At 38.9% G+C, this 26,072-nt stretch overlaps 2 protein-coding genes across 2 annotated transcripts in view; both read right to left on the bottom strand.

Annotated features, from left to right (window-relative positions):
- LOC122341695 (unconventional myosin-X-like) overlaps positions 1 to 2,860 on the bottom strand; it is a 4,745-nt gene extending 1,885 nt beyond the window's left edge. The window contains exons 1-2 of the mRNA XM_043235239.1: positions 2,552 to 2,860; positions 1,438 to 1,629 (exon numbers count right to left, since the gene is read on the bottom strand). Of these exons, the coding sequence (XP_043091174.1) occupies positions 1,438 to 1,629; positions 2,552 to 2,683 (324 nt within the window). The 5' untranslated portion in view covers positions 2,684 to 2,860. The remainder of the gene's footprint in view (positions 1 to 1,437; positions 1,630 to 2,551) is intronic.
- A 4-nt stretch (positions 2,861 to 2,864) lies between these two features.
- The window catches only part of LOC122341305 (pleckstrin homology domain-containing family H member 3-like), a gene marked incomplete at its 3' end in the record, with an annotated part of 28,051 nt that continues 4,843 nt past the window's right edge, over positions 2,865 to 26,072 (bottom strand). Inside the window, exons 2-11 of the mRNA XM_043234669.1 lie at positions 21,250 to 21,305; positions 12,766 to 12,854; positions 10,675 to 10,857; positions 8,911 to 9,068; positions 7,622 to 7,745; positions 6,466 to 6,772; positions 5,628 to 5,835; positions 4,945 to 5,081; positions 3,939 to 4,059; positions 2,865 to 2,984 (exon numbers count right to left, since the gene is read on the bottom strand). Of these exons, the coding sequence (XP_043090604.1) occupies positions 2,865 to 2,984; positions 3,939 to 4,059; positions 4,945 to 5,081; positions 5,628 to 5,835; positions 6,466 to 6,772; positions 7,622 to 7,745; positions 8,911 to 9,068; positions 10,675 to 10,857; positions 12,766 to 12,854; positions 21,250 to 21,305 (1,503 nt within the window). The remainder of the gene's footprint in view (positions 2,985 to 3,938; positions 4,060 to 4,944; positions 5,082 to 5,627; positions 5,836 to 6,465; positions 6,773 to 7,621; positions 7,746 to 8,910; positions 9,069 to 10,674; positions 10,858 to 12,765; positions 12,855 to 21,249; positions 21,306 to 26,072) is intronic.

Genomic DNA, 26,072 nt, shown 5'->3' with positions numbered 1-26,072 from the left:
GGAATATTGTGAAATGTTACAATTTAACATGACCTTTCTATTGTAATATACAGTAAAATGTAATGTATTCTTTTGATTCAAAGAGCTGAATTTTCTTCAGTGGTTACTCCAGTGTTCAGTGTCACACGATTCTTCAGAAATCATAATATGCTTATTGTTGTGCTGCTTATTTTTTTTTACACATTTTTTTTATTCTATGATATATGAAAAAGAACAGCATTTATTTAAAACTGAAATATTTACTAACAATACAACTGTTTACTGCCACTTTTTATCCATTTATACATCCTTGCAAAAAACTAAATAAATCAAAAGAAATTTAATAATCAAATTGTAGTGTATATTATAACACAACATTTATATTAAAATTATTATTTTTAACTTTTTAATTAAAGAATCCTAAGACATATATATCATAGTATCTACAAAATATTAAGCGACACAATGGTTTCCAGTAGCATATTTAGAACGATTTCTGAAGGATCATCAGACGCTGAAGACTGGAGTAATGATGCAGAAAAATTCCGCTTTGCTTCACAGGTATAAATTACATTCTAAAGTATATTGAAATAGAAAACTTATTTTAAACTGCAGTAATATTTCACGAAATCACAGAGAAAAGATAAGTTAATTTAAATGAAATCAACAGAAACTAATAGTTGCACTTGTTTATTGCGTTTAACATTTTTCATTCGTTATAAAATGACTTCAATAGGAGCGATTATGGATCAGAATAGCTATAGGCGAGCGTTTGATGACTGAAGATGACTGGCCGTTATAAACAGTTTATGTGTGAACAGATGTTCTTGCGTGGTATGAAAACTAGAGAGATTCATGCACAGGAGTGACGGCACAGGATGGGTGTGAGCCTCCAGCTAATATCAGGAGAAGATAGACTGGTTGTCTCAGTGTTTCCACATGTGAGCACACAGCTGGTCTGACCTGTATTGCTCGAGTACTGGAAGGAGGTCTGTATTACTTGTGATATGAACACTTTCTAGTTTAGAGCTATCGAAGGTTGCTTCTTTCGTATGTATGTCATGCATGTTAAAAGTTAACACAACTCTGCCTTGGCTAGGAGTATATTCCCTACTATATCTGGAGAACTGTGGCCTAACAGTATGCCCACATCTCACCATTATAGCTACAGTAAAACTATAGGTATACCTGGCATCTAAGTATATAAAATTCTCTAGCAATAGTTTTATTCATTAAATATTGTAGATTTTCTGAAGAAATGTGAGTGGTGTTTCCCCGATGCAAAGATATTGTGAGTGGTTTTGTGGCTGCTAGTATTTTAGTATTATATAGATAATATTATAGCATTTACTCATATTTTAAACTAGCACTTTTTTGTATTTCAGTTTTAGTCACTTTGCCTTGGTTATGACACAAGTTATGGATATTGCTGATATAACAGCTATGTTGCACGCTTACCTTGGAGGTCTCGAAGAGCAGATCTCGGTCTCCTGCTGTGATCCTGAATGTGTTGCTATCAGAGACGCCATAGGAACAGATCTGACCAATTGGCAGAGACTCCAGTGCTTCAGCCTCACCCTGACGATACAGAGACACACAGGAAGCTGCCACGCCCAGCCACAACTTCTGAGAGAAGCTTCCTGTCGAGCTCTGTGGGGAACAGGAGGATGATAGACACAGCTCTGATCGTCTGCTGGTACAAATGTTTGTTTTTGAAAGTTGTTTCTTAGGCTCATTAAGACTGCCTCTATACGTGACCCTGGACCACAACGTCTTAAGTCGTTGGGGTATATTCGTAGCAATAGCCAAAAATACATTGTATGGATCAAAAGTATTGATTTTTCTTTTATGCCAAATATCATTAGGATATTAGGATCATGTTCCATTAAGATATTTTGTAAATTTCTTACCATAAATTATTTAAACTTTGTTTTTGATGAGTAATATGCATTGCTAAGAACTTAATTTGGACAATTTTAAAGGCTCAATATTTAGAATTGTTTTGCACTCTTAGATTACAGATTTTCAGATTGTTGTATCTGAGAAAATACTAACATGAATTATTATTATATTTATACACTTTAAAATAACTGTTTAAAATAATATATTTTAAAATGTAATTATTCCTTTGAGGCAAAGCTGCATTTTGAGCATCATTACTCCAGTACTAAAGTCTGCATGAAATAATTAACTAAATTTATTTTTGTTGTGCACAATTAATCCGTGCAAGTCAAAAAATTTTAAATTCAAATTTGAAAATGCCCCTTGAAATGACGGGACTTCTCTGATGACATCAGTTTGACGGTTTTGGGCATGAGCATAACATCCTTAACCACGCCCCTCCAACGCATATTTTACTACATCCAATTAATTCTCCGTAAAAAACAAAAAACAAAAGCTGCATCCCTAGTTCACTCATTCAATATTCTGTTTCTCTCTAAAGTAGGTCACAATGCAGAAGTAAATCCGTCGCAAACATCCAGTTCGCGCAGACTAAGTGTCACATGATACTTCAGAAATCATTAAAAAATTTCTTGTTATTATCAAATGTTGAACAGAGAAAACCACTCACAATGTAAAAGTCTACTTCATAGAGCGTGCAGCCAAACCCTGACCACTGCCGGGCGATGGTGAGATAGGCAGCCATGCTGTCTCTGCGACTGTATGCCGCCAGGGCTTTCCAGCGCTCCAAAATGGCTGACATCACCACAGCTCCCTCCTCCCTTAGTCTGGCCCGTAGTCTTTGGTCCTGTTCCTGACGCCGCTTGTGTCCCCACAGCGTCCCAGCCAGCAGACCCCCGGGGAACGAAGGGCAGCCAGGAGGATCGACAGGGGCCAGTAGGGCCCGGGCCTCCACCACTTCAGCGGGAAAGAGCTGCTCCAAGGGGCGGGTACGGCGAGAGGGCGCTGAAATCTCCCAGCAGACACTGCAGTCTCAACGCTGCCAGGGACAGAAGGTCATCCTCGCAGGCCGGCAGCTGGCCTCGCACCACCATCTCATGACACTGAGACATAGAGAGAGGAGAAGGGAGTCAATCGAGGGAAAGTTTACAGAGTTCACTAGTGTGCTGTGTTTGTATGTTTGCTTTTCACTCGGCTGATAAAGACATTATACACACATCGGTCCACACAAGTGTGAAACTAGTCGGCATTAAACAAACAGAGATGAAGAATTGGAAAATCCCAGTTTTAAATGTTCCATTACTATAAGTAAAGTTAATTTTAATTTCTCATAAAACAAGCGATAAACAGCTCTACTGAAGACTCAATTCAATTTAATTCAGTTCATTAACAGCATGAATGTTGAAAAATTCATGATTTTCAATAATTGAGCTTAAGGGTGGGCGGAATAACTGTGGACACGATTAACTGGTAGAGATTTTCTCTATTGCGGTTACATAAAAAGTTTTAGTTTTTTTTTTTTCAAAAGGGATTTTCAGCAGTGAAAGAGAGCTCAAAGACCGAATACTGAAGTTATATTTGCTGCTTTATATTTATATTTGCTGTTTCTTTGTCTTAATATTCCTGCTGTCTGTCATTGAAGTTAATAGCTTATATAGCTTTAATAAAAATAAATACATATTTAATTTATACAGGACAAGAATTTGCAGTGTTTTTATACATTTGGTTATTTTATACAATGAATGTATCATTTCTAATTTATTTGTTCTACTGTAGTTTTTTTTGTCCTATTGCTTGTATTCAGTTTTTAATTCATATTCACCCGCTGACTGTTTACTTGTCTTCAGTCAGTGAGCTCTTTTTTTTGGGGTAGTTTCCGGTGATATTGATACTGGTGACGAGAATCATAAAATTTCTACAGTGTCAAAATTTTTGATATAAAGACCTTATTTAGAGCATTTAAATCTAATGACATATATGGTTGCCGTGAAATAAAATGACTCATATCCCTAATTTAGCTTTCTTATTTCTGCTCGTCTCTGCCTGTCTCATTTTACCTGCTCATACAGGAAGAGGTACTCAATACTGTCTGTACTGATGTTGTCGGTGTCCAGCAGACAGTAGAGTTTAAAGCAGAGTCTGCACTGGCAGTCAGAGTCTGGATCTTTAGCTGACAAACTGGAAGACAAAGATAGAGGTTCATTAATGGAAAATGCATGTGAATCAGAACATGCAGAACCCCCCACAAGCACCCTAAAACTATGTATTTGTCTTAAACTATAAGTCTTTAAGTAACTCAGGAGGTTTGTCAGGCAGTGCATGGCGGCAACAAATTAAATCCACCAACGCTTCCTAAACACACAACTAAAATCACCATAACAGTGTCATCATTCCGAAACATATGACTCACCCTGATTTGCTAAACTTTTTCTGCTGTGTGAGCAGTTTTGTACGAGCGGGTTTGTTTGTGTGCACACACGTATGAGTGTGAGAGAAAGCCTAGGCGTGTGTCCATGAACCCACTTCTGGGAAGAGTTGGCACTGCGACGAGCAAAAACACACAAACACACTTCCCAGAATAAAGCAGATGCCTTGAATTCTGGCTGGCTTGGCTTATCTCTCCTCCGTTTTTCTTTCCACATGAGTTAATGACATCAGCCTCACCTTGAGATGCCTACTGGAACACTGAATACTAATAAAGAGCTGCTTGTCCATTCTCACAGTGTGTGTGTGTGTGTGCGTTTCGGTGGGGGGTTGGTTAAACTGTGCTAAAGTGCTGGGAAAGTGAATCAATCAATGATGAAAACACAGATGCACACTGTACTGTACTGTGGCGCTATCATGGATGGTAAGATCTTTGTAACTTGACAAATACCATGGTGCTGACTACATGATCTTTACATAGTACTTAAAAATACCATAGTATAATTATTGTTTAAATGTTCAAAAAAAAAACATGGTACCATGTACAATAAACTATAGTGCTGTGGAACTTTAGATCAAGTACATTAGTTGTATTACACATATTACAACAGGTTGAAGATATATAATCAAAATGCTTACTTTTCAAACCTGGTGATGACATCTGCAATTATTGTGTTGCCCCCGATAGCTTTTTCCCAGCACGAGTTCTGCTCGAAAAGAGCGAACGTGTTTCGGCTGTCCTGCAGCCCGAGGCGTTCCGCCATCTTCCTCACGACCTGGACAGAGAAAAAATCTAATTGTTAAACTATTATAGTATTTATTTCTATTTTGAATTAGCTTTCATTTTTACAGTTTATTCATTGTATTAGTTTACTAATTGTATAATATTTCTGTTTAGCTCTAATTTATTTCTATTTTAGTTTTAGTTCACTTTTCACTGTTAGTCATTTAAGTGCCCAAACTTAAAGTCACATAGTTCTGAAGCATAAGCTTTTCATCTAATATTTATATCTAATATTTATAAAAGAACAACAACTGATTCAGAAGTAATTATTTTAGTTCTAATAGCAACAAATGCTCAAACGAGAGTAAAATGTTAAAGTAACAGAGAAAATTAATAAATAAATACATAATCTTGCATTTTTCTGGAAGGGTAATAGCAAAAACAGAACTTAACATTACATAAATAAATGCACTTAAATAAATATGTCTGTTTGGTTCTTATTACTTGCATGCTAATGATTAATCCTTTGTGTGCCAAAGGTGGCATATGGGCTTAAAGTTCCCATCCCCTGCTGTAGAGGAAATGGTTGATGCAATACCTCATTAGCCGTGGTGTGCGAGGTGATCGGTATCTGGCAGCAGCCTGGTCCAGGGTAGTGCACAGTACACAGTATCTCCTGCCTTCCCATCAGCCCCTGGATCTCCTCCCACGAGGGCACACACTCCCGGCCGCGAGTCTTCTCCAGAGCCTGGGCTATGAAGGACGCGTAGCTCTCCACCTCCGGGTCCACACTCAAACTCTGAACCCTGATAGCCAAAGAAAAGGACTTTAAGGACCATTTACATAATTTCGCATCTAAACCGTAAAATTTCCCTCCAAAAAAAAATCGGAGAGAATTTGTGTGGCCTCTTTTTTTAGTTTGTCTATTTGTGATATGTAGTGTCAGACACTTTGTAATCACATGCACGGCAGAGGCCCTATTTGTGTTAAGTAAACACATGCGGGAAGCGTCTGGGGGCCTCGGGAGAACAGAGACTCGTCCGTTTCCATTACACCAGCCGCCTCTGTAATCAAAGCCCTGTGGTCAGCGCACCATTTCCTCACGGCACACTCGTTTATTTAGCCATTCTCTTATTTTCTGTCTATCCTCTGGGCCTGGCAGTACTTTAAGAGTCAATTAGCCATGGGATGCAGAAAGCATCGTGTCATTTCCCAACCCCTCGGGGAGAGGAAAAGAACGAGCGAACAGGAAGTGCACTTTCCGATCCAGTCAACCTCAGGCAGCCCATATTTCCTACACACTCGACCGCAGGACCGGAGGCTGTTGTGTGTGTTTATACTCGGGGACTTCTAGGTAACGTTTATGTGTGCATGTTGAGATCTGGCTGGTGGGTTTTAAGTGTACACTATATAGATTTGTGATGTGCGTAACGCACCTCTTCAGGTGAAAACGTAGGTATCTGAGTATGCTGCAGCTGGGCAGGAAGGTGCAGCTCATGCAGGTGAGCAGCTGCCAGTATCTGAGCTGCGGATTCGGCTGAGTCTGGACACTGGAGTTGGTTATGCTGGTCTGTTTAATAAGTTGGCAGTAGAGTTCATCTCGGAGCGGCCGGAGGTCGAGGCAGGTCTGCAGGATCCCCTGTATGAGAGGAATGGGCTCGCGGGCCGACTCTAACTGCTGGAGGCAGTTAAAAAGCCTCACCGCCTCTTCACGGATTGAAGTGTAGCCTTTGCCTGCCATATCTATAAAGAAAAGTGAGAGGAGGCATGTTAAATGTGTATACTGTAGTCAATAAAGATTCAAACTTGAGACTTTATTCAATAACTGTCCTGGAACATGACACCCATGTCTCTGTAAATGGTCAAATAAAAATCTTTGTTTGTCCAATCAGGTGCTTTTTTGCCTTTTGACTTTATACACAGTAAACCAGATGCCGAGAGCAAGATAGATAAACTTATTTATGACTAATTTGTAGAGCTGCAAAGGAACAGCTTAGATAGCCAAACGACATTCAAGTCAGTATTGTACAGAAATTGTGAAATTTGTTTGCCATCATGAGGTATATTTGATCAAGATCAAGTCTTCTTGTATTGAAAATGTCAAATACACCCACGTTTCTGTTAAAAACATAAATCGGAGCGGCTCGTTTCACAAGCGTGCAGAGAAAGGCTTACCAAAACAATTACTGGGTTGTTCATTTTGACATTTTCTGGGTTGGCAGATGAACCGCAGGTATGATTATAACACTCAAACATGGAAAAAGTCTGATTTTCAGGATATGACACTTTTAAATCATTCAGCATTTAAAACAGCAATATTCCATAAAGTAATAGTTCCACATCAATACAGGTTTTCTCTTCATAAAGGTTTTAAAGGAAGCTGAGAGCTTCAAAGCACTTGAAAACAGATGCCGAGTTTGCTTTGCTTCTGCTTGACAGGTAAATATATTGCTTGATGACCATGATCACACCAAATGGCAGGGTTGTGGAAAGAGGGGGTGTGTCTAATCTGATTGGTTCATTGAAATGTTCTTTACATGAGCAGTGGTGTGTGTATATGTGATACATGCCATGTAAGTGTGTTTGACTCACGTGTGTGGTGCAGGCTGCCATAGGGGAAAGGCAGCAGTGGGGCATAGAGGGGGCTCTGCGTGTACCTCAGGATGGGATTATGTTCGTAGATGTGTTCTACAACCTCTGGATTGAATTTATTCTCCTGTACAAAACAACACACATAAAGCAATGCAAGGTCAATTAAACTCGCTGGTATATAAATAAACCCAAGACTCTGTGTATCATTATATCCCCATAAACACATGAACACTTTGTTATGGGGTCCGTAATGAAATGATGAAATGATGTTTTACATGGAAATGCTTGCGTTTCAGAAAACGGCCGAGGGGGGATAAATGAAAGGGAAACAGATTTCAGTTTACAGATGGACTTGACAACTCTGGTCAAGGTCTGCTCTGTGTATGTGTGTATAATGGAAGCTGCTTTGTACATTTCAAGGATGAATCAGGGCAGTTTATGTTTGTTGTGGGATGTTTGCATGTAACAGACATAATAAGCCAACCTAAGAGCAGTTAAACGTGACAAGACTTCCTGTCAGTAACCAGGAGTATGCTGTATGTATGTATGTATGAGTTTGTGAGAGTTAAAATAAATATTACATACATATATAAACTTAAGAGTGCAACATTTTCACCAAAACAGAGCTGATTGTATTGTACGGTCATCATACAATTTTTTAGCCAAGACTATATTGAAAATATAATGCACAGCCTATCTTATCAATAAGAGATATTATAGAAACCAGCAAGGTCATTTAAGGGTCCGGACACTTAACATTTCAACCATTGCGGTTTTCACGCCTGTCTGCCTGTCTGTCTGTCTGTTTATGTGCGACCTCAATGGGATTCCGGGGAGTTCTGTGGGCTAGCAACTAGCATCCTATTAATACAGATCTATCCAAGAGCGCCGGCATTACATCATAACAACAGGGTTATTCTGAAGAGCTACTCGCTGCCTTCAAAACTATTTCCAGAGACACGGGATACCGAGGAGCACATCTATAAGTGTAAAATCACTAGCCAACAAACTAAGAATAATATAGTGGGGCAGAAAGATGATGGTGGGAGGGGTTTAGATGGTTTACACACCGTGTCTGTATATGTGTGCTATCCTGAACTTGTCTTTAGGAGCTAAGCTGCCATATTATATATATATATGAAATTGTATAAATGCCTTATGTCTTGTCACTTCTGCTAAGTTTTAAGCATCCTTTCTAAATAAGCGTGTGTCCCTGCAACATTTATTATCCCTCTCGATATATGTTGACATGCTGTCGTGTTCATCTGCGTCGCCGCTTGTTCTCTCACCTCAATGTCTCGTATGAGGAGCTGTGTTGGCGTCTCGACTGGTGCTTTGCTGTCTATGACTTTCTGTACAGCACACGCCCAGTGCACCGCCTCATTGTAGTGCTTCGTAAAGAGTCTGTAGCAATGTTTACGACCATACACCGTCAGGCTCCAGTAACCTGTCACACATACACATCAAAGAGGCCCATATTTAGTGCAACTCTTCAAAAAGTGTCATTCACAAAGTGGAGCAATTCAAAAATAAGGTCTCCTAACAATTAGGAGAGTGCATAAACAAATAAAAGCAAAAAAGGCAATAAAACATATGCTTATATTGTTTCTGATTAAAGACAAACGTCCTAAAGCTCCAGCATTCTGACAACCTCATACTGCACGTGTCAGACCTGCAGTAAATGCGCCCAGATGTTCTTTTATGAGGATATAACTGATATTTTGTTTCTCTCTTTAGACTGTTTGGGGAGAAATATTCACAAGCACTCACAAAGAGCAATATCTAGCAAATAAAATACTTTACAACAGAATAATGTATATTCGCTTTGGAAATTTATTTCTATGACTATTTCATGGTTACATTCCCTGATATTTCCAGGTTTTTCAGAACCAGTGGGTGTTCTAAAAATTTACAGGCCCAAATATTTGGTGTCCACTGTAAACATCTCAGATTTCTTAGGTGAAAATTGTACCTTATTAATGTTTTCATTAGCAGATCTGTTTTACTCTGTGGACGAGCCAAAGCATTAGCCATGATATTATATGACAACTTGTTTGTTAAAAGAAGAAACTGTTTCTATCGTGTCTGCTGTGCTGGATAATGAATGACTCCTGACCAACTGCTGCCCTTGTACACACACACGTACACACACATACACACACACACACACACACACACACACACACACAAAGCATTACTTTCAAACATACTCACACTTTTATCTAGGAAAGTCCCTAAAGCTAATCTGGGAAAAGTTCAGAGTTTTGTGGTGCTGGTTGAAAGTTTGTGTGTGTGTGTGTGTGTGTGTGTGTGTGTGTGTGTGTGTGTGTGTGTGTGTGTGTGTGTGTGTGTGTGTGTGTGTGTGTGTGTGTGTGTGTGTGTGTGTGCGTGCGTGCGTGATTCAGAACTCAAGCTATGTGCCGTGTGAAACGCAACGCACATACAGTATGACTAAGACTCTGAATCTGTCTGGTCATTCCCTAATATCTTCCCAGACAACAATGCCTCTCGTTTGTCTCACTTCATTTTTCTTTTCGTTTTTTGATCTTTTTAAACAGTCCTGCATTTCATTTCCTCAATCAAAGTCTTCCCACAAGAAAGAATTCACGCCAGTGCTGACAAGAGAGCAGCAGGTCTCACGGCCTCTTTGTGCCTGTGATCCGTACAAAAGATCAGTTCTCTATGAGAAAATGCATGTTATTATGAGCGCAAATCCTAAAATAGTGAGGGAAATATTGTGTTATTTCAAATCGAATATGAATCCTGCCTAACACTATTTGTTTCCCCACTTTTTGTCCTGGTCAGTGAAAGAAGTCCTCCTGGGGTTCCACATGTTTTGCAAAAACTTTATAAACCAAATCTTTTTTTTTTTTTTACTTGAAGAAAACAATATATCAATACATTCTTTAAACGTAAATCTCGAGGGAGCAAATGAGTCTACAAATAACTTCCAACTGATCTTCATCACTAAAAAAAAAAAAAACAATCTTGCACACTTTTTCTGAAAGCGTACGCAAGACTAGACTGTCCAAGTGTAACTGCAGATGCATTACCTGTCTGTTTGTAGGTGTGTTTATCCGGCCACAGTACCGAACAGAGGGAAGTGAGTACAAGCGTGCCCAGTCTGCGAGCATCTCGGTCCGGGCCGCTGTAGTAGTCAAGGGAGTCTGTTGTCAACACAAACCAGAACCTCCTCTGCCGAAGCCAACCTCCCTGCACCTCCCGCAGGAGCCAGCCTGAAAAACAAAACAGAGAACAAGACCCATATTACAATGATAAACATCAATCAAATGAGGATACGGAGATTCCATTTCAAAACCTGACAGAAAGATTGATGTGTCATTTGAAATATCATTCTTTAAAAGCTAGCTCACGGCGCTCATGCAGAGTCAGACTGAGTGATCATGGAAAAAGAGCGAAACAGCACAAACCAGCCCGTCCACATCAAGCCGAGAGAAGGATACCAAACCACCACTCACCCAACTTAATAGAGGGTTGTGTTAAGGTCACACTGGGGATAAAATCTCCCTCCAGACCTTCAGAAAGTTTGTTGTCTATGCACAAATGTGTATCAGAGCCAATAATCAAGAAACATTTCATGGGAAAAGTGCTTTTTTTTTTTTGGTAAACCCTCATGACACGCGGACCATGTTACCTTTTTTCCGCTGCTGCTTGCAGATGCATTGCACCTGCTACCTTTCCCTTTGAATATGTGTGTGTGTGTGTGTGTGTGTGTGTGTGTGAGTCAGCCAGACAGACTGAGGGAAGACTGTCTTATTTAGCAGCTCTGCGGGCCAGCATGAGACAGGCTGGCGGAGTATTTGGACCCCTCTACACTAATATTACTCTGCCCTGCTTATTATTACTCATTACATGTGATTGAGTATTATTACCAGTCCAGTGCAGCAAATACCACACAGCACTCACATTTACACACTCTGAGATCATGGACGACTCAGAATAACACACACACACTTAAATCTGTGGTCAGCAGCTTTAGTGTTGGTTAACGATGTCTAACTGTGCAGTGTGTCAGCCAATTTGTGTGTCACCGATAATTCTGCAGGCTATTACTGATGCGTGTGTGTGTGTACGGAGGACTATGGACTGTTCCTAATGGTGAGGTAAAGCTGACAAAAACTTCCTAAAATTGAAGTTTTTTTTAAATACAAAATTAGGTATTAATGGTGGGTATCGGAGTCACAGAGTTTTATATATATATAAATATTGTAAATAAATAAATATTGTTTAGTTTCTGTTTTTGACAGTATTGAATATTACTGTAAATGTAAATTCTGAATGTATATATATTGACAATAAGAAATGTTAGTTGAGGAGCAAATCAGCATATTCTATTTCTGAAGGATCATGTGACACCGAAGACTGGAGTACTAATGAAAATTCAGCTTTACATAACACTTAAAAATATTTCGAAATATAAATAGTAATACTTTTACAGTTTCATATTCTTTTTTTATATTTTTGATCAAATAAATGCAGCCTTCTTGCATAGTTCTTTCAAAAACGTTTAAAAACAGTTGCGTGTTCACCTGATAATTACCAAAAATTATAAAGGTTAATACTAATATCTGTAAACAATATTGCTTAATTATTACATGTTAGTATATTTGGGTTAGTTTATACTAATTATAATTATTTTTACATAAAGACAATAGAAATGTATGGTATGTCTTCATTTAGATGGTTAAGTGTATGTGTCTGTGTGTGTGTGTGTGTGTGTGTGTGTGTGTGTGTGTGTGTGTGTGTGTGTGTGTGTGTGTGTGTGTGTGTGTGTGTGTGTGTGTGTGTGTAGACATTGTTAATAGATTAACAATACAGATTAATACGGAGGTAATTATGAGTCAGATTTGAGATTAACTGCAGATAAAGCTACCAGTGTCATAAAGCAAAAAACACAATTCGACCTTTGAAACTGTAATCTACATGCTGTAAATCCGAAACAAGTACAAATCTTATTTACTTGAGATTAAAGATTCCAAGGAACAAGCAGAATAAAAGAGGGGTCATAATTCACACAAATGCACCAAAGCATGCATAGAATACATTTAGTTTTACAGTCTTGATGACAAATGTGACTTGATCTGGTGAATCAGAGTTATTAAGCAGAAGAATTTCTTCCTCACCCTTCACAAGCACCTCAGGATCTTCGTCCATTGTCATCTTACTCTTCTGTGTGATGAGACTTCTTTTCTCCTCAGGAACTCCCGACAGACTGAACAACATGAAACAGCACAGACGTCAGCAATGTGCCTACTGTAACCCAGTAAGTACTGTACGACCCCCTTCCCTTGCCCCCAAAATGCACACACACACACACACACACATATATGCACACCCATTCCTTGAGGGAAGTTGGGGTCAACATCACACTTCTGCTGCTACAACAGACCCCAACATAGCACAAAACCACTTTATATATGCAGACATTTCACATCTCGCACACAAACTCAACACACACACACACACACACACATCCCTTCACCCTCCACCATGGCCAGGCAGGCAGAGCTTTATCGGTCTGGCAGCCAGGGAAAAGACTGAAAATAAACGTGACTGAGAGACGCCAAGGACACTCGCACGCAAAGAAGGAACTAGGAAGAGCCTAAAAGAACAAGAGTGGCCTAGAGGTACTAACAAGAAAATAGTTGTCAAATAGTCATCACTAAAGTTCACAGGGTCTGGGACAAAAATGTCATAGGTGGGTCCGCTTTCCCTTGGGGCTCTATAAACATGCACTATACTACAATGGAACGTAGTAATAGGAATTTTTTCTCATTCATCCAGCTGAGCGTTTGTGAGGTCAAGCGTTGATGTTGGAGAAGGCCTTGTAATGTGTTCAATGAGATTGAGGTCAGGGCTCACAGTCAAGTTCTTCCACACCAAATTAATCCAACCATGTTTTTATGAACCTTGCTTTGTGCACTAGGGCAGATGCTAAAATAGAAAAGACCTTCCCCAAACTTTCCCCACAAATATGGAAGTATTACTTAAAATGTTTTGGTATGCTGAAGCATTAAGATTTTCCTTCACTTTGAAGTTAGAGGCCTAGCCCCTGAAACTAGCCCATTCCATTATCCCTCCTTCAACGAAGCGCCCGCTGCACAGTGTCACTGCCAGTAGAAGTCTGGTACTCTTCAGCCATCGAATCAGCTTTTATGCACCACGTGCCTCAGAGCTCTTTGACTTTACATTGTCTTCTGCTTCACGGCTGAATTGCTGCTGTTCCTAAACACTTCCACTTTCCCACATTTCTTTACAGTTGACCACGGATTATTCAGCAGGGAGGAAATTTCACAAATTGCTGAGGTTGTTACTTGCAAAAAACAACTCACATTATCGTCAACATGGATCAAAATCAAGGTGTCAGTGAATGGCTAAATGTACACCTGGACTAAAAGACTCTTGTTATGAACAGAATAAGAGCTTGTAATGAGCAGGTAAAAGATTAAACAGAGGATGCCATTACCTAACAAATGATAGATGTTTTGGGGAATGCTGGGAGCACAAGTACCTTGAAGTAGACAGTGATGGATGGATAATCACTCTGATAACACTGGCTCTCAGACAGTATAAAACACACACACACACATACACTATTTGGGCCGTAAAGGAGGAATTGAATGTGACAGTGTCGGTTAATCAAACAAGACATTCCTGAATCTCCTGTTATCTGAAGTCAGAACTTCATTTGGCACCAATTATCTGGACTTACTTGTTTCTCACCCAAATTAGTCATTTGTTAAGTCAATCAAATGGAGAGTCCTGAAAACTTGTTTCCTCATGCTGATGCTCTGCAATGTTTCCTCATGCTGATGATCTTGCATCATGGTTTGTAACTAGCGATCGTCACTAACATCAACTGTTTTAAAAGCTACATAGAAATTTAGGCATCATTTTAATGCACAATATGAAAAATTGCTATTAATTATTAACTGCTATCATTAAATGACAAAAAGGTCCTTTAAAATGTAAAAATATAATATGAATATGTACAATTAAATATCTGCTCTACATTCTGGTCTCCAGTCTCTCTGAAGCTTTATTTTGAAACCTGCCAGTCTGGTCTAAGTGTATGCTGCCTCTTTATTGACCTCAGATACGATAGCTGTGTCTGAATATTTGTGTGTTCTTTGAATATCTCGAACCCTATCAGTGTTCTGTACATTTATTTACAGGTCTGTTTACAAGTGCGTGTCTGTAATGGAGATGCAGTGGTAGATCCCTGTGGATTTGCATCACTCTCTAATTTAAGTTGAAGCTCAGACGGAGTCAAGAGTTTACAGACATCCATCAGAAAGAGAGAGAGAACGAGGGAGAGAGAGGCAGGCAGCACAAAAAGAGGAAGCCTCCCATCGCAGGAGCTGTGAGGGCTGGAATCAGCCAGTCAGAACCTGCCAGAACCGGTTCATGGATCAGAGCAGAATCAAGATCAACAATCTGGTTTCAACAAAAAACCTTCTCTGTCCTGCAGGCATGAGAATAACCCTCATCCTAATCTAGACAGTATTAACACACACATACACACACAGATAAAACGAGCCGAGGTCTATCTCTGCTAGAGGCCGCTGGAATGAGACCAGCGCACATATACGGACAAACACGCTCTGCTATATAGAGACTTCAGAGGGCAGTAAGATATCTTATGGATTGATATGGGGTATAAAAGTGGAGATGAGCTTTATGACTCATGTCTCTGGGGCTGGAACTGTTTTACTATCCGTCTAGACTATCAGTAAAACTAAAAATGTTTTTTATGAATATGGAGGTCTGTAACGGTGAACTAAAAGGACAGATATTTTGGTGCGAAACAGAAAAACCGGAGCAGCAGGTGATGACTGATCCAGGTCGGCGCACGCCTCATTTAACTTGAAGGCTATAGAGAGATATGAAACACTGACTCATCGGATTATCTCTTACCTCTGTTCAGGACATGACAGTACAGGAGCCTGTAATACTCAACACAGAGTGTGCACTACAAAATTTCCAACAGCAAGCACAAGCACTGACACGGCGGCACGACTGCAAAAGCAGACCGACAATATGCATTGGCAAAGTTTTTGCTACATAAGAGATTAAAATAAAGCGATTTCTGGGATGTAGCAAAGTGGGTATGTAGGCAAGTAGATAAATGGATAGATGGATCGGCTTAATGTGTTTAAATTATGCGGAATTAATGCTTTAGTCCAACTGAAGCTATACATTTTTTTGAGAAAAACATTACATGATTTTTTTTTCAATAGTTTTAATGCAAGTGAACTATACTGTTTAAAAATTATATATATTTAGAACCACAGATAAAGCAATGGACAGATTAATAGATACAATGATAGATGGGAAAATTAAGATAGACAGATAACTTAATATAAGAACCATAACATATACAACTTAAGATGCCTACACAGTAAATAACTGCTCTTGATAACAGAATAGCTTCTAATGGGGCTGAAGAACCTTTGTTAAAAGTGCGGGCATGAACACAAAACCTTGTTATTTACCTTTTCTCTGGGAAAATATAGTTAGTGGCTAAAGAAAGCAATAAGAAAGGCAGGAAGTGAGGGTTACAGTAGCTGGCCTTTGGCTGTCTAAACAGTGGTGCCCTTCTGAGTGAATGAGCCACTCTAGATCAATAGAAGCACCTTGGACCCCAGGAGCCAGATAACATGTCAAACAATCATGTTGTCGATTACCTAACAATAGCAACTCCAGATCAACAAGAAGCAGATCACGTCTCATTCAAAAGTATATGTGCGCAGTAGTGAAAACACACACACACACACACACACACACAGTTTTTGTGTGTCTGAACTTGAAATGCCACACCTACACGCGAAGGCACTGATAAAGCACAGGGTTTGGCATGGTGTGACTGTTTGATCCATTATATAGGATAAGAGTGGCGCACAGTGACATCAGCATGGCAGTACGCCAAACCTTCGCGCCCTCAAGAAAATATTACTTGCTTTATTAAAAATAGCATGCAATAAATGAGACCTTGCCATTCTGACTGAATGGAGTCGGTTGTTTTAAAAGATTTTTGAACTATTAAGGAGTATCATGATGAAGTTATTATGAATGTTTACAGAGTGTGTGGATATGTTTACCCGAATTAACATTTTATTGCTCAGACACTGATCTGTGATTGCTTAAGAGACTTTATGGAATTCTCAATTGCCTTTTCATACAAGTATCAACTTTGTCCCAGATGTTACTCCTACGATTAATTTAGAAACATAAAAATGTAATTGTAGAACCATAAAATTTATGTGAACGGCATGGCTCGAATACTGTTTTTCAGTATGGGATAAATTTAAATTCAAAACGATATTCATAAAAAAAAAAAAATTCATAAGACAATTTACAAAATGCTAGAAAAAAAGGATATGCTCACTTGAGGCGGATACAGTTTTTTTAATAAGACGTTTTTTTATTTAGTAAGAAAACTCACCAAATAAATTCACGTCATGAGACTTTAGCTAAGTGACTAAAAAATTCACATCTTATATTTTCGTATCAAATACTTTCTGAAGTGCCGAGTCGCTTATTTACTTCCCTCCTTTTCTATAATGATCAAATTTGACAAGAAATGCTTAACGCAATTTTCGCAGATATTAAACTCACAACTTGGATTTTGGATTGTCCATTTGCTTTCTATTTAAACATGTAATATGTAATAGATGGCATGTAATAGAATCATGGGGGACATTTAGAGGTCTCATTTGTCGTTTTCTCTTCAATATGAGAGTGAAGATTTAAATTTATAAACAGATTTGTATTGTGTGATCGTGTGAGTGAGTGCGTGTTAGATGTGGAGGCGTGTTTGAAGTTTAAGTCTGGAAATAGTAAAGTAGACGTTTATTCAATAGTCACAGCTGGAACGCAGGTTTGGACTGGTGCAGAGGATCTGTAAAGAGGTGAGAGTTGTGAGATAAGTGTGTGTGTGTGTGTGTGTGTGTCTCTACAAGGTTTCCACAGCTGTCCAATCAAACACATCCCAATCCTACCCACTGCTGCCCACTCTTTTCCCAGAGTCCACAGCAGCGGCCCCCAAGAGGGGCCTGCGAGTCGACTTCCTGTATGAGGGAGAGCAGAGCAGGAAGCAATTTGTCACACAGGATTAAATGACAGGAATAATAAAAGGAGGAGAGGAAAATGAGTGTGCCTTTGTCCAAATCTATATATGGAAGTCGTGAAGGAGAAAATACAAATATAAGAAAGCAGCCTAGACAAAATATTAAGCCAAACTGTCAGTCAAGTGGGATGTTGTCTTTACACTGACATATGGATGAAGGCATGGACATCTTTTCGACTCATACTAAGATGGTTGAGAGTTGAGAGAGGGGAAGAAAGAACAGGAAGGACATTTGGAAAGCGCTGCAGGGAATGTAGCTGTTGTTTGGTGAGAGATGTAAAATGAAACAATCCGAGCACTAATTTGATGAGGGAAAAAAAGGAAAATAAGCAAATCGTGCTTGTTTACGGAAGTGAAAGCAAATTCTCCCTGAGAAACCTGTGCAGTCCGGCTGCAAAACCTTCTCTCTCCTTACATTTTAAGTACAAAACTTTACCTGGACATTGAGAGCCTCAAACTAAAATTACCTGGAAACCAGCTGAGCAGCTGAAGATACTACTTTATGAGCACAATTAAACTATAAAATATGTTTGGGGTTATTAGGAAACATCTAAAAATTGCAATTAATGGTTGTATTCAAGGATGCATTAAACTAAATTAAAAGTGACAGAAAAAGAAATATATAATGTTAGAAAAAATTTCTAATTAATGTAGTTTTTCTTTTTTATATTCTGCAAAAGTATTAAGCAACACAACCCATTTCAAGTCTGATAATAATAAGAAATGTTTATTGAGCAGCAGGTCAGCATACATTTAACTTTTTTACATACATTTTAAAATATATTAAAGTAGAATTTTTGAATTGTAATAATGTTCAAAATATTACCATTTTTTAATGTATTTTTGACGAAAGCATGAGAGCCTTCTTTTAAAAACATACTTACTGCAAACATATAAATGATAATGTATCTAGACATGAAATACATAGAAATCTATTCACATAATTTTATGTCAGAAACATAGCTTTTTTCCCAACAGTGCTTCTAGATTTTGTTTTGATTTTTCCTAACCTGTTCCCCTCTCCTCTCCATCTCTTCTTTAAACTCTATTAAAAATAAAAGGCAAACAAAAAATGGCACATAATTTGATTTCAGTTAGATGTGGTGTAGCATGTCAAAATGAAATTAAAAAATAGAATAATATTACATCCCCCCAAAAAAAACCTGATGTGAAGAATTAAGGATAAAGGTGTGAGGTGGCCGTATGAAACCATTTTGTGGTTGGAGACGTGAATTCAAATGTTTTGTATGTTTTCAGTGGAATAACGTCATGGAACTGGAAACTCTGGTTGGTAACACTGCCAGGCAGAATGGTTAATATGAAGGCAAAGTAGCACTGTGTGTGTAACCCTCCTTCCCTGACGCTCTCGGTGGCATAAGCTTGCTAACCCAAACCATCTGTGTGGCCCACACTGACAGGAAACTGATAAAAGAAATGGAGGGATGAAGGAAAGGTAAAAAGAAGGCAAACATATTTTATGTGTTTCTCCATAAATGTCTGCTGAATCAAGGAGATTATTTTGTGTGTAACCTTTACTGCCAATTCAATGTGACTTACAGTAACAGACATCAATAGCCTGATTAATCAATGCTTAACACAATCACAATAAAAGCTAATATAACCCAGTTATCCATTAAACTCCCACACACACTATGAATGTATGTATGCACAATTTCCCATGTTGGAAAGCAAAATTGTCCATAAAAAAGGAAATGTGAAAAATAACCCCCTGGAGACATTTTATATATTTGGGTTACTTTCTAGGAATTTTTTGTTAATTATAATAATTTAATTAAGGGTATTATTTAGACAGCTAAGTAAGTGTTTGTGTGTGTGTGTGTGTGTGTGTGTGTGTGTGTGTGCGCGCGTGTGTGCGAATCAAGCACAATCCAATTTTACCACACAAAGCATCCAAAAAAAGATTACATTTTCTCATTTGAAAATTAAAATGCAAACAATTATTTACAATCACTATTAAAGAGGTCATGAACTGCCTTTGTTTTTAGGTCCACTTAAATAGACATAACTTAAAAGTAATAGACGATTTTCTGTCTTGTTTTTGATCGTTTTGACCGTCATCTTTATCACTAGGTTTCTACATAGACCTGTGCATTGGTCAATCTCATAAAAACTACACGCGTGAACCAGTGGGCTGGACCGAGATGTAGAGGCGGGCGTTGATCTACTGCGGAGGCGGTGCTTATCCACACCATTACATCACAGAGTTGTACATTTCACAAGCTGCCGTCAATTTAAGCTGTTTTTAAATTAATGAGAAACTTAACAGTTCTGAGTACTTAGTTCTGAAGCTTGCAGGACGACCTCTTATATGTCAGAAGTCCAAAGGAATTTTAGTTTCTCAGTTAATGACCCTTTTTAAAAAATAGGTTAGAAATATTTCATTCAAAAACAACAACAGATTTTAACCATGAAAGTCTAGGTGCTCAGCTGTTAAAACATGGGAAACACATTAGCACCAAGCTGTGACCTGTCAAGTTTGACCCCTTAATTGGCTGACAATGCAGAACAGCTGGCAAAAGGAAAAGCCAAAAATGAGCAAAATGTTCTTCAGTTTGAGATAAAAAAAAAAAAAAAAAAAAAAAAAAAAAAAAAAGCAGGAGGAAAAAAACTAAGAGCGACAGATACTAAGACAATGCTTTCTTTCGGATATGGTGACAGAGTCTTCCTGACCTTTGCTAAAAATAATACCGTTTACTCAAGAATACTGCCAAGACATTCCACATCCAGTCAGCCGAGCGAGACAGAAAGCACTCAGGATGACAGCACGTGTGTTTCTAATCCGTGATGAGACTGAGCGACCTCTACATGCGATAAAAAAGTCTGAGTCACCGTCTGGCTGAAGGTTTCCTGCAAATCTCAACCTGCTATAGGACACGCACTTCCTCTAGATTCAAGGATCCACACTCTTTATAATACAATAAAATTTCAGCTCATTTGCACTTTTTGATTTTTTGATGATTAATGGTAAAACATTTTGTATGTGTGCCTGATTCTTTGTGCTGTGGCACACCCAAAGCTGACATACAGTAGTCAGGCAGCCTCGCATGCCATTGCCTTACAAGTGGCTGTGTAACATACGCCAAGTGAGTACATTTGAAACAATGCCGATCTTTTAAACTTTCCATTCAGCAAATATTCTTGAAAAAGCGTGCAACACCGTTTTCATAAGAAAATTAAGCAGCACAACAAAATTACACAATATTAATGATTTCCTGCATTCTTGATCAAATGTACACAGTCTTGGTGAGCATAAGAGATAATTCTCTATGATATTTATATCAAAATAAGATGGTATTACTATCCGATAGGATCTACAATACTTTTGTGTAAGGGTATATACTGTATGCACTGACAAATCTATCTGTCCAGGTTGTGAGGGAGATGTAGGACAGACACACACAGACACACACACACACACACACACATCCTATTAAACATCATTAATGGCTGAACTCACCAGGGTGTGCCGTTGGCTGTGCGAGTGGGCTGAGACAGAGTGACCTCTAGTTGCCCCTGTAAAAGAGAAAGGACAGAACACATGGGCATCTGGCAGGTATTGATCTCTAACTCCCCTTCCAGTAAACTCTGCTAGATATTCTCGTCGGATGTGCAGTACATGAAGAATGTCTCTTTCACTTCCTGTGTTTTCGATATGTTCAACACACATTATATGGTTCTATTTAGTACTTTAGTTTAGGGTTGGCATGATACAAAATTTCAGTGTTCGATACCAAATGTAAAAAGAAAAATCTAGAGTAAACGGCTGTTAATTTGGTTCACAAGTTACATTATTATATGTGCTTAAAAACTGTGAATGGTTAAGCATCACACTGTAACATGATTGTACATTTCTGTCAAATGCATGGTTTTTGCAATGAAAAACTGTGCATTACTTCATAATTTAGTGGGAGATAGTGTAAAAAGACAGACCTTGTGTGACAAGTTAGTCCCTTTATTTGTGCCATCAGTAATACACATCAGGGCGTTTTGTGTTACATTTTCCATATACAGTACATTAGTTAATATTTTTTAATTGTTTTAGTGTTATATGCGCTTTTTTTAAACATTAAATAAACACATGCTGTTCCGTTGCAGGTGGAAAAAATAGGTTAGTCATGAAACAGCTGGTCTTTAATTATGAATCATTATAAATAATTATGGCTTGGCATCACACCAAAAATCTAATGCCAGCATATGGTGAAAACCTTCAAAGTAACCGAGCATTCAACTCCGCTGTTGCACAATGTGCTAGCAGTGGCCTCAAAAACTAGCTATGTTTTGGACGTTGACGCCTGCACAGATGATTGACAGCATGGTAGGGTACGGTTCCAGGGATGTCCGGATTCTTTAGTGCATTCCTCAGGACTGGCTTCCCCTTCCCCATCTCAGAGCTCATATTAAAGAGGGGAAGACGGAAAAAAAAAGAGCTCTGGACTGCAGGAGGGGTGCAGGAAAGGTTAACCGGAATGACCTGGAAAGTCTTTGATGTGGCTCAACGTGGCTAACCAAAAGAAAATGTAGCAATTGGTCATAATGGCAGTCAGCCGACTGTATGGTGTTTCATTGTTCATAATTGTCAACTAATGATGAGTTAAGTCATGTAATTTGTATGGTAATTGTCAAGCAACTGTACAAATACCTAATCCAAGCTGTGAGCAATACGGTCATTTACTGGATCCTAAAAGTCTCCCTTGGTTGAAGAAAACCCCATGGGTTTGCAGATGTAAACCGATGTAAAGTGACCACACTTCCTATTTGAGACATGACACAGAGTCATGATCTGAAACTACCACACGCACAAACACACAATCAAAAAGCAGGCCAAATTTGGATTTCCCATTGCCCTTTATTATTCTTAAATTAAGCTAGAAAAGCCAAGCATCACCATTACCGCTCAGAAAAATGGGATATGATTGGGAAAGGTTCTCGAGTAGGGATTCATACCCATCACACCTTTAGTGCAACAGCAAGGCTATCAGGGTCCACAGGAGGGCAGTTCTTGCCAATGCATGTCACAATTCAGAATAGAAGATGTGACACTACTTCTGGTCAGCTGGAACTTTACCATTTTTCATCACTACATTACTAAAAATGTAAGATTTTTAACGGGGGCTAACACTTTGTCACTAGGTCATTATCAGACACATACTTTGATGAATAAGTGCACTTAGTAACAGCACCTCTTCTGTAGTACTTGGAGGTGAATTCAAACGCACAAACACTTGGCAATCCGGGGCTCTTGACTGCTGCATGTAGATTGTAAAACTCAGAATATGGGCTCTTCTTAGAACCGACAATTTGTGCTCAATCCATCTATATGCAATACCAACCAGTTCTGCCCCACCCAGCCCCTCTGGACAAACTGTCCCACAGCCAGCATTTAGCCCCTTCACACCCAGTGGACAGTAAATCCACACTGTCCTTCCCTGCGCAAAGATCCGATGTCAGCTTTAGTTTCCTCTCTACCTGACATGTACTACTTGAGCCTGAATATTTCAATAAAAATCCAGTCATTCTCATGTCAACCCTGCATGACTTTTCATTCTCCATTCACTTATACTGTATAGAAAAAAACATTTTCAAAATATCCTCGAGTTCCACAAAAAGAGAGTCAGTCATACAGGACTGGAACGACACGAGGGTGTTGAAAGAGTTTTTCTTTTTGGCTGAGCTATACCTTAAATGGCATACATGAAGTGATGAAGAGAAACCAATGTCAGACATAGAGGGAAACATTTCCTGCTTTGAACTGTGTTGCTTCTGTCAACACTATTAAACCAAAATACACACATAGTTAAGCCTTGAATACCTTCTGGGAGGCGATGGCTAAGAAAAAACATGCACGAAAGTGTCCTGAAAGATTAGTTGGCTCCTACCATTTTGCCAGCAATTTTCTTGTGAATGGTCCTGCAGTCAATAAAAGCAGTGTTTCTCCAGTCAGGCAGCGAGCACGCCACAATTTGCAATAAATACTGTTTATGAGTGGATTCTAGTTAAAGTTGATTTCCAGGAAAATTACAAAGAGGCTCATTTACACAACCATGTATTTCTACCCACTGAGATGACCATCTGACCCCTTTCAAACGCCCACCCACTGGCAGGTCCAGGCTGCGGTGCCACGCTCGGCTCGCCTGCGGGTTCCCGTTAATGACTGGTATGCATTGGCTCTGATTCTGCCCTTTGGTCCAGTGACTCTGTGAGGTTTATCAGAATCGATCCCGGCTGTAAACTGACTCAGTCTGACTCCCCCACATCAGCTGTAACTCTAGCCCCCCCTCACCTTGACCTCTTTCACAGACACGCACCTCTGTGTGTGTGTGTGTGAGAGTAAGTCTGTGCCGCTATGTGGCATCATGTTTCAGGGCCCTGGCACGGCCTCGGAGGAACGTTCCGTGCTGGGCTGCGGGCTGCTGGGGGTCATGAGGCTAAAGAGTCAGGAAGACGGTTCTTTTCTTACACAAACTCTTTCAAAGAAACAACAAACATTTCTTCTTCTTTTTACATTAGTAGTTATTCTGTATTTAGGCCTTATCTTTTCTTAGTTTTAAAAGAGTCACCATAATAGTCATAAAAATGTCTAATATACTGTATGCTCCTACAATAGGACAGAAATATGAAGTCTATTCACCAAGAATGTATGAAATTGATCAAAAGAGACAGTAAAGACATTTATAATGTTATTTTTTAACTTCCATCGATGAATCCTGAAAGAAATGTAGCAAAGTTTCAGTGCTGTCAAATTGACTAATCACAATTAAATCGCATCCAAAATAAATAATAGTTTACATAAATATGTGTGTGTGTACTGTGTAGCCTATATATATATATATATATATATATATATATATATATATATATATATATATATATATATATATATATATATATATATATATATTCACACACACACACAACACGTACATTATTATACACAAATCTAAAAATATATGCATGTTTCAATAAATTAACAGGTTACTAATTAATTACTTAATTTTTGATCAAGTAAAATTTGAAATTCATTCAAAACATTTACAAAATCTTATGAATCTAGAGGTCCTAAAGCTTCTGACATATTTAAAAAACTGTCCGTCACAAGATCAAACATTGCAAAATGTAATGCTATTTGAATGTAATAATGACTGCTGTTAGATAAATATTGAAATATTATTGTATTCTAAGGTGCATGTGAAAGGTTTGGCACTAAATCTATGAAACGCTATCCAGGTCAGCGGCAAGACGCTTCACAACCAGCAACCCACAATTTACAACTAGAGCTTCTAAGTTTAGTACATACGCACACACATTAACAATGATGGCGTAGGGAGTAGGGAAAGTTGTAAGTCTACTTGGCATAAGGAGATGGACTGGTTGAGGTCCCTGGCAGAGGAAAAGTGGAGTTAAAAGAGCTGGATGGAGGTGAGAAACAAGGTAAAAGTGTGTTACAGAGCAAAAGGGGTGTGTATAATGAGACTCGATTAATGTTTAACCAGGGTGGAGAGGCACCATAAATGTTGGACAGGCTCAGCAGAGGTGTCATTAAAACTCACTCTTGGCCATTCGTGGCCCACGCTTTTCATTCATTTGCTAATGTGGTGTACGTGCATTTCTTCATACGTTAAAGACGTCTGTAGGGCTTCAGGCAAGATCAGAGTTCAAATTCAGATGAATTTCAGGAAGCCAAACATCCGAATTCTTGTTCAGTGTCATATCTTCCATTATGAACCACTTCCACAAGACACATAAAGAGTTCACAGCACTGAAAATAAGTCTGTCTGTTTCATATAATATCTAATAAAGCTTAAGTGGGGGATTGAGTTGGTTAGGAAGGCTGGGAAAGGTATGGCGTGTGAGCGAGACCTCTGGCAAGAGCGCTCCGGGATGAGGAGCAGGATGAATCATCCGGGCAGGAGATGCCGTGATGGGTTCGTTCCGTGGCTCACTTCCGTTCCCGTGTCCCAAGAGATGGGGTTGAGTAAGCGGGCGGAAATGCCGCTGCTCTGCCAACCACGGGCCTCTGAAGCAGATGTTCGTCTGTGTGCTTTTTGTTTTTTTCCCTTGCTTCTACCCTGAGGGGACTTTTAGGGACAGGCAGGATTAGCCAAACAAAACAAGCTTCATTTACTTTTTTTTTTTTTTTTAATTTTCCGAGTGGCCTGAAAGACCACCACTTTGACTTTTTATATTAAATTTCAAGGTATCATGCAATCCGTTTTTATGTTTGCGTAACAGTTACCGTGTGTTGCTGGGAAACTAAGACTAAAAACTGAAAACATAAGGGGA

This window comes from Puntigrus tetrazona, chromosome 3 (assembly GCF_018831695.1).
Source record: "Puntigrus tetrazona isolate hp1 chromosome 3, ASM1883169v1, whole genome shotgun sequence".
Classification (NCBI taxonomy): domain Eukaryota; kingdom Metazoa; phylum Chordata; class Actinopteri; order Cypriniformes; family Cyprinidae; genus Puntigrus; species Puntigrus tetrazona.
This window is presented reverse-complemented; position numbering and strand designations above follow the sequence as displayed.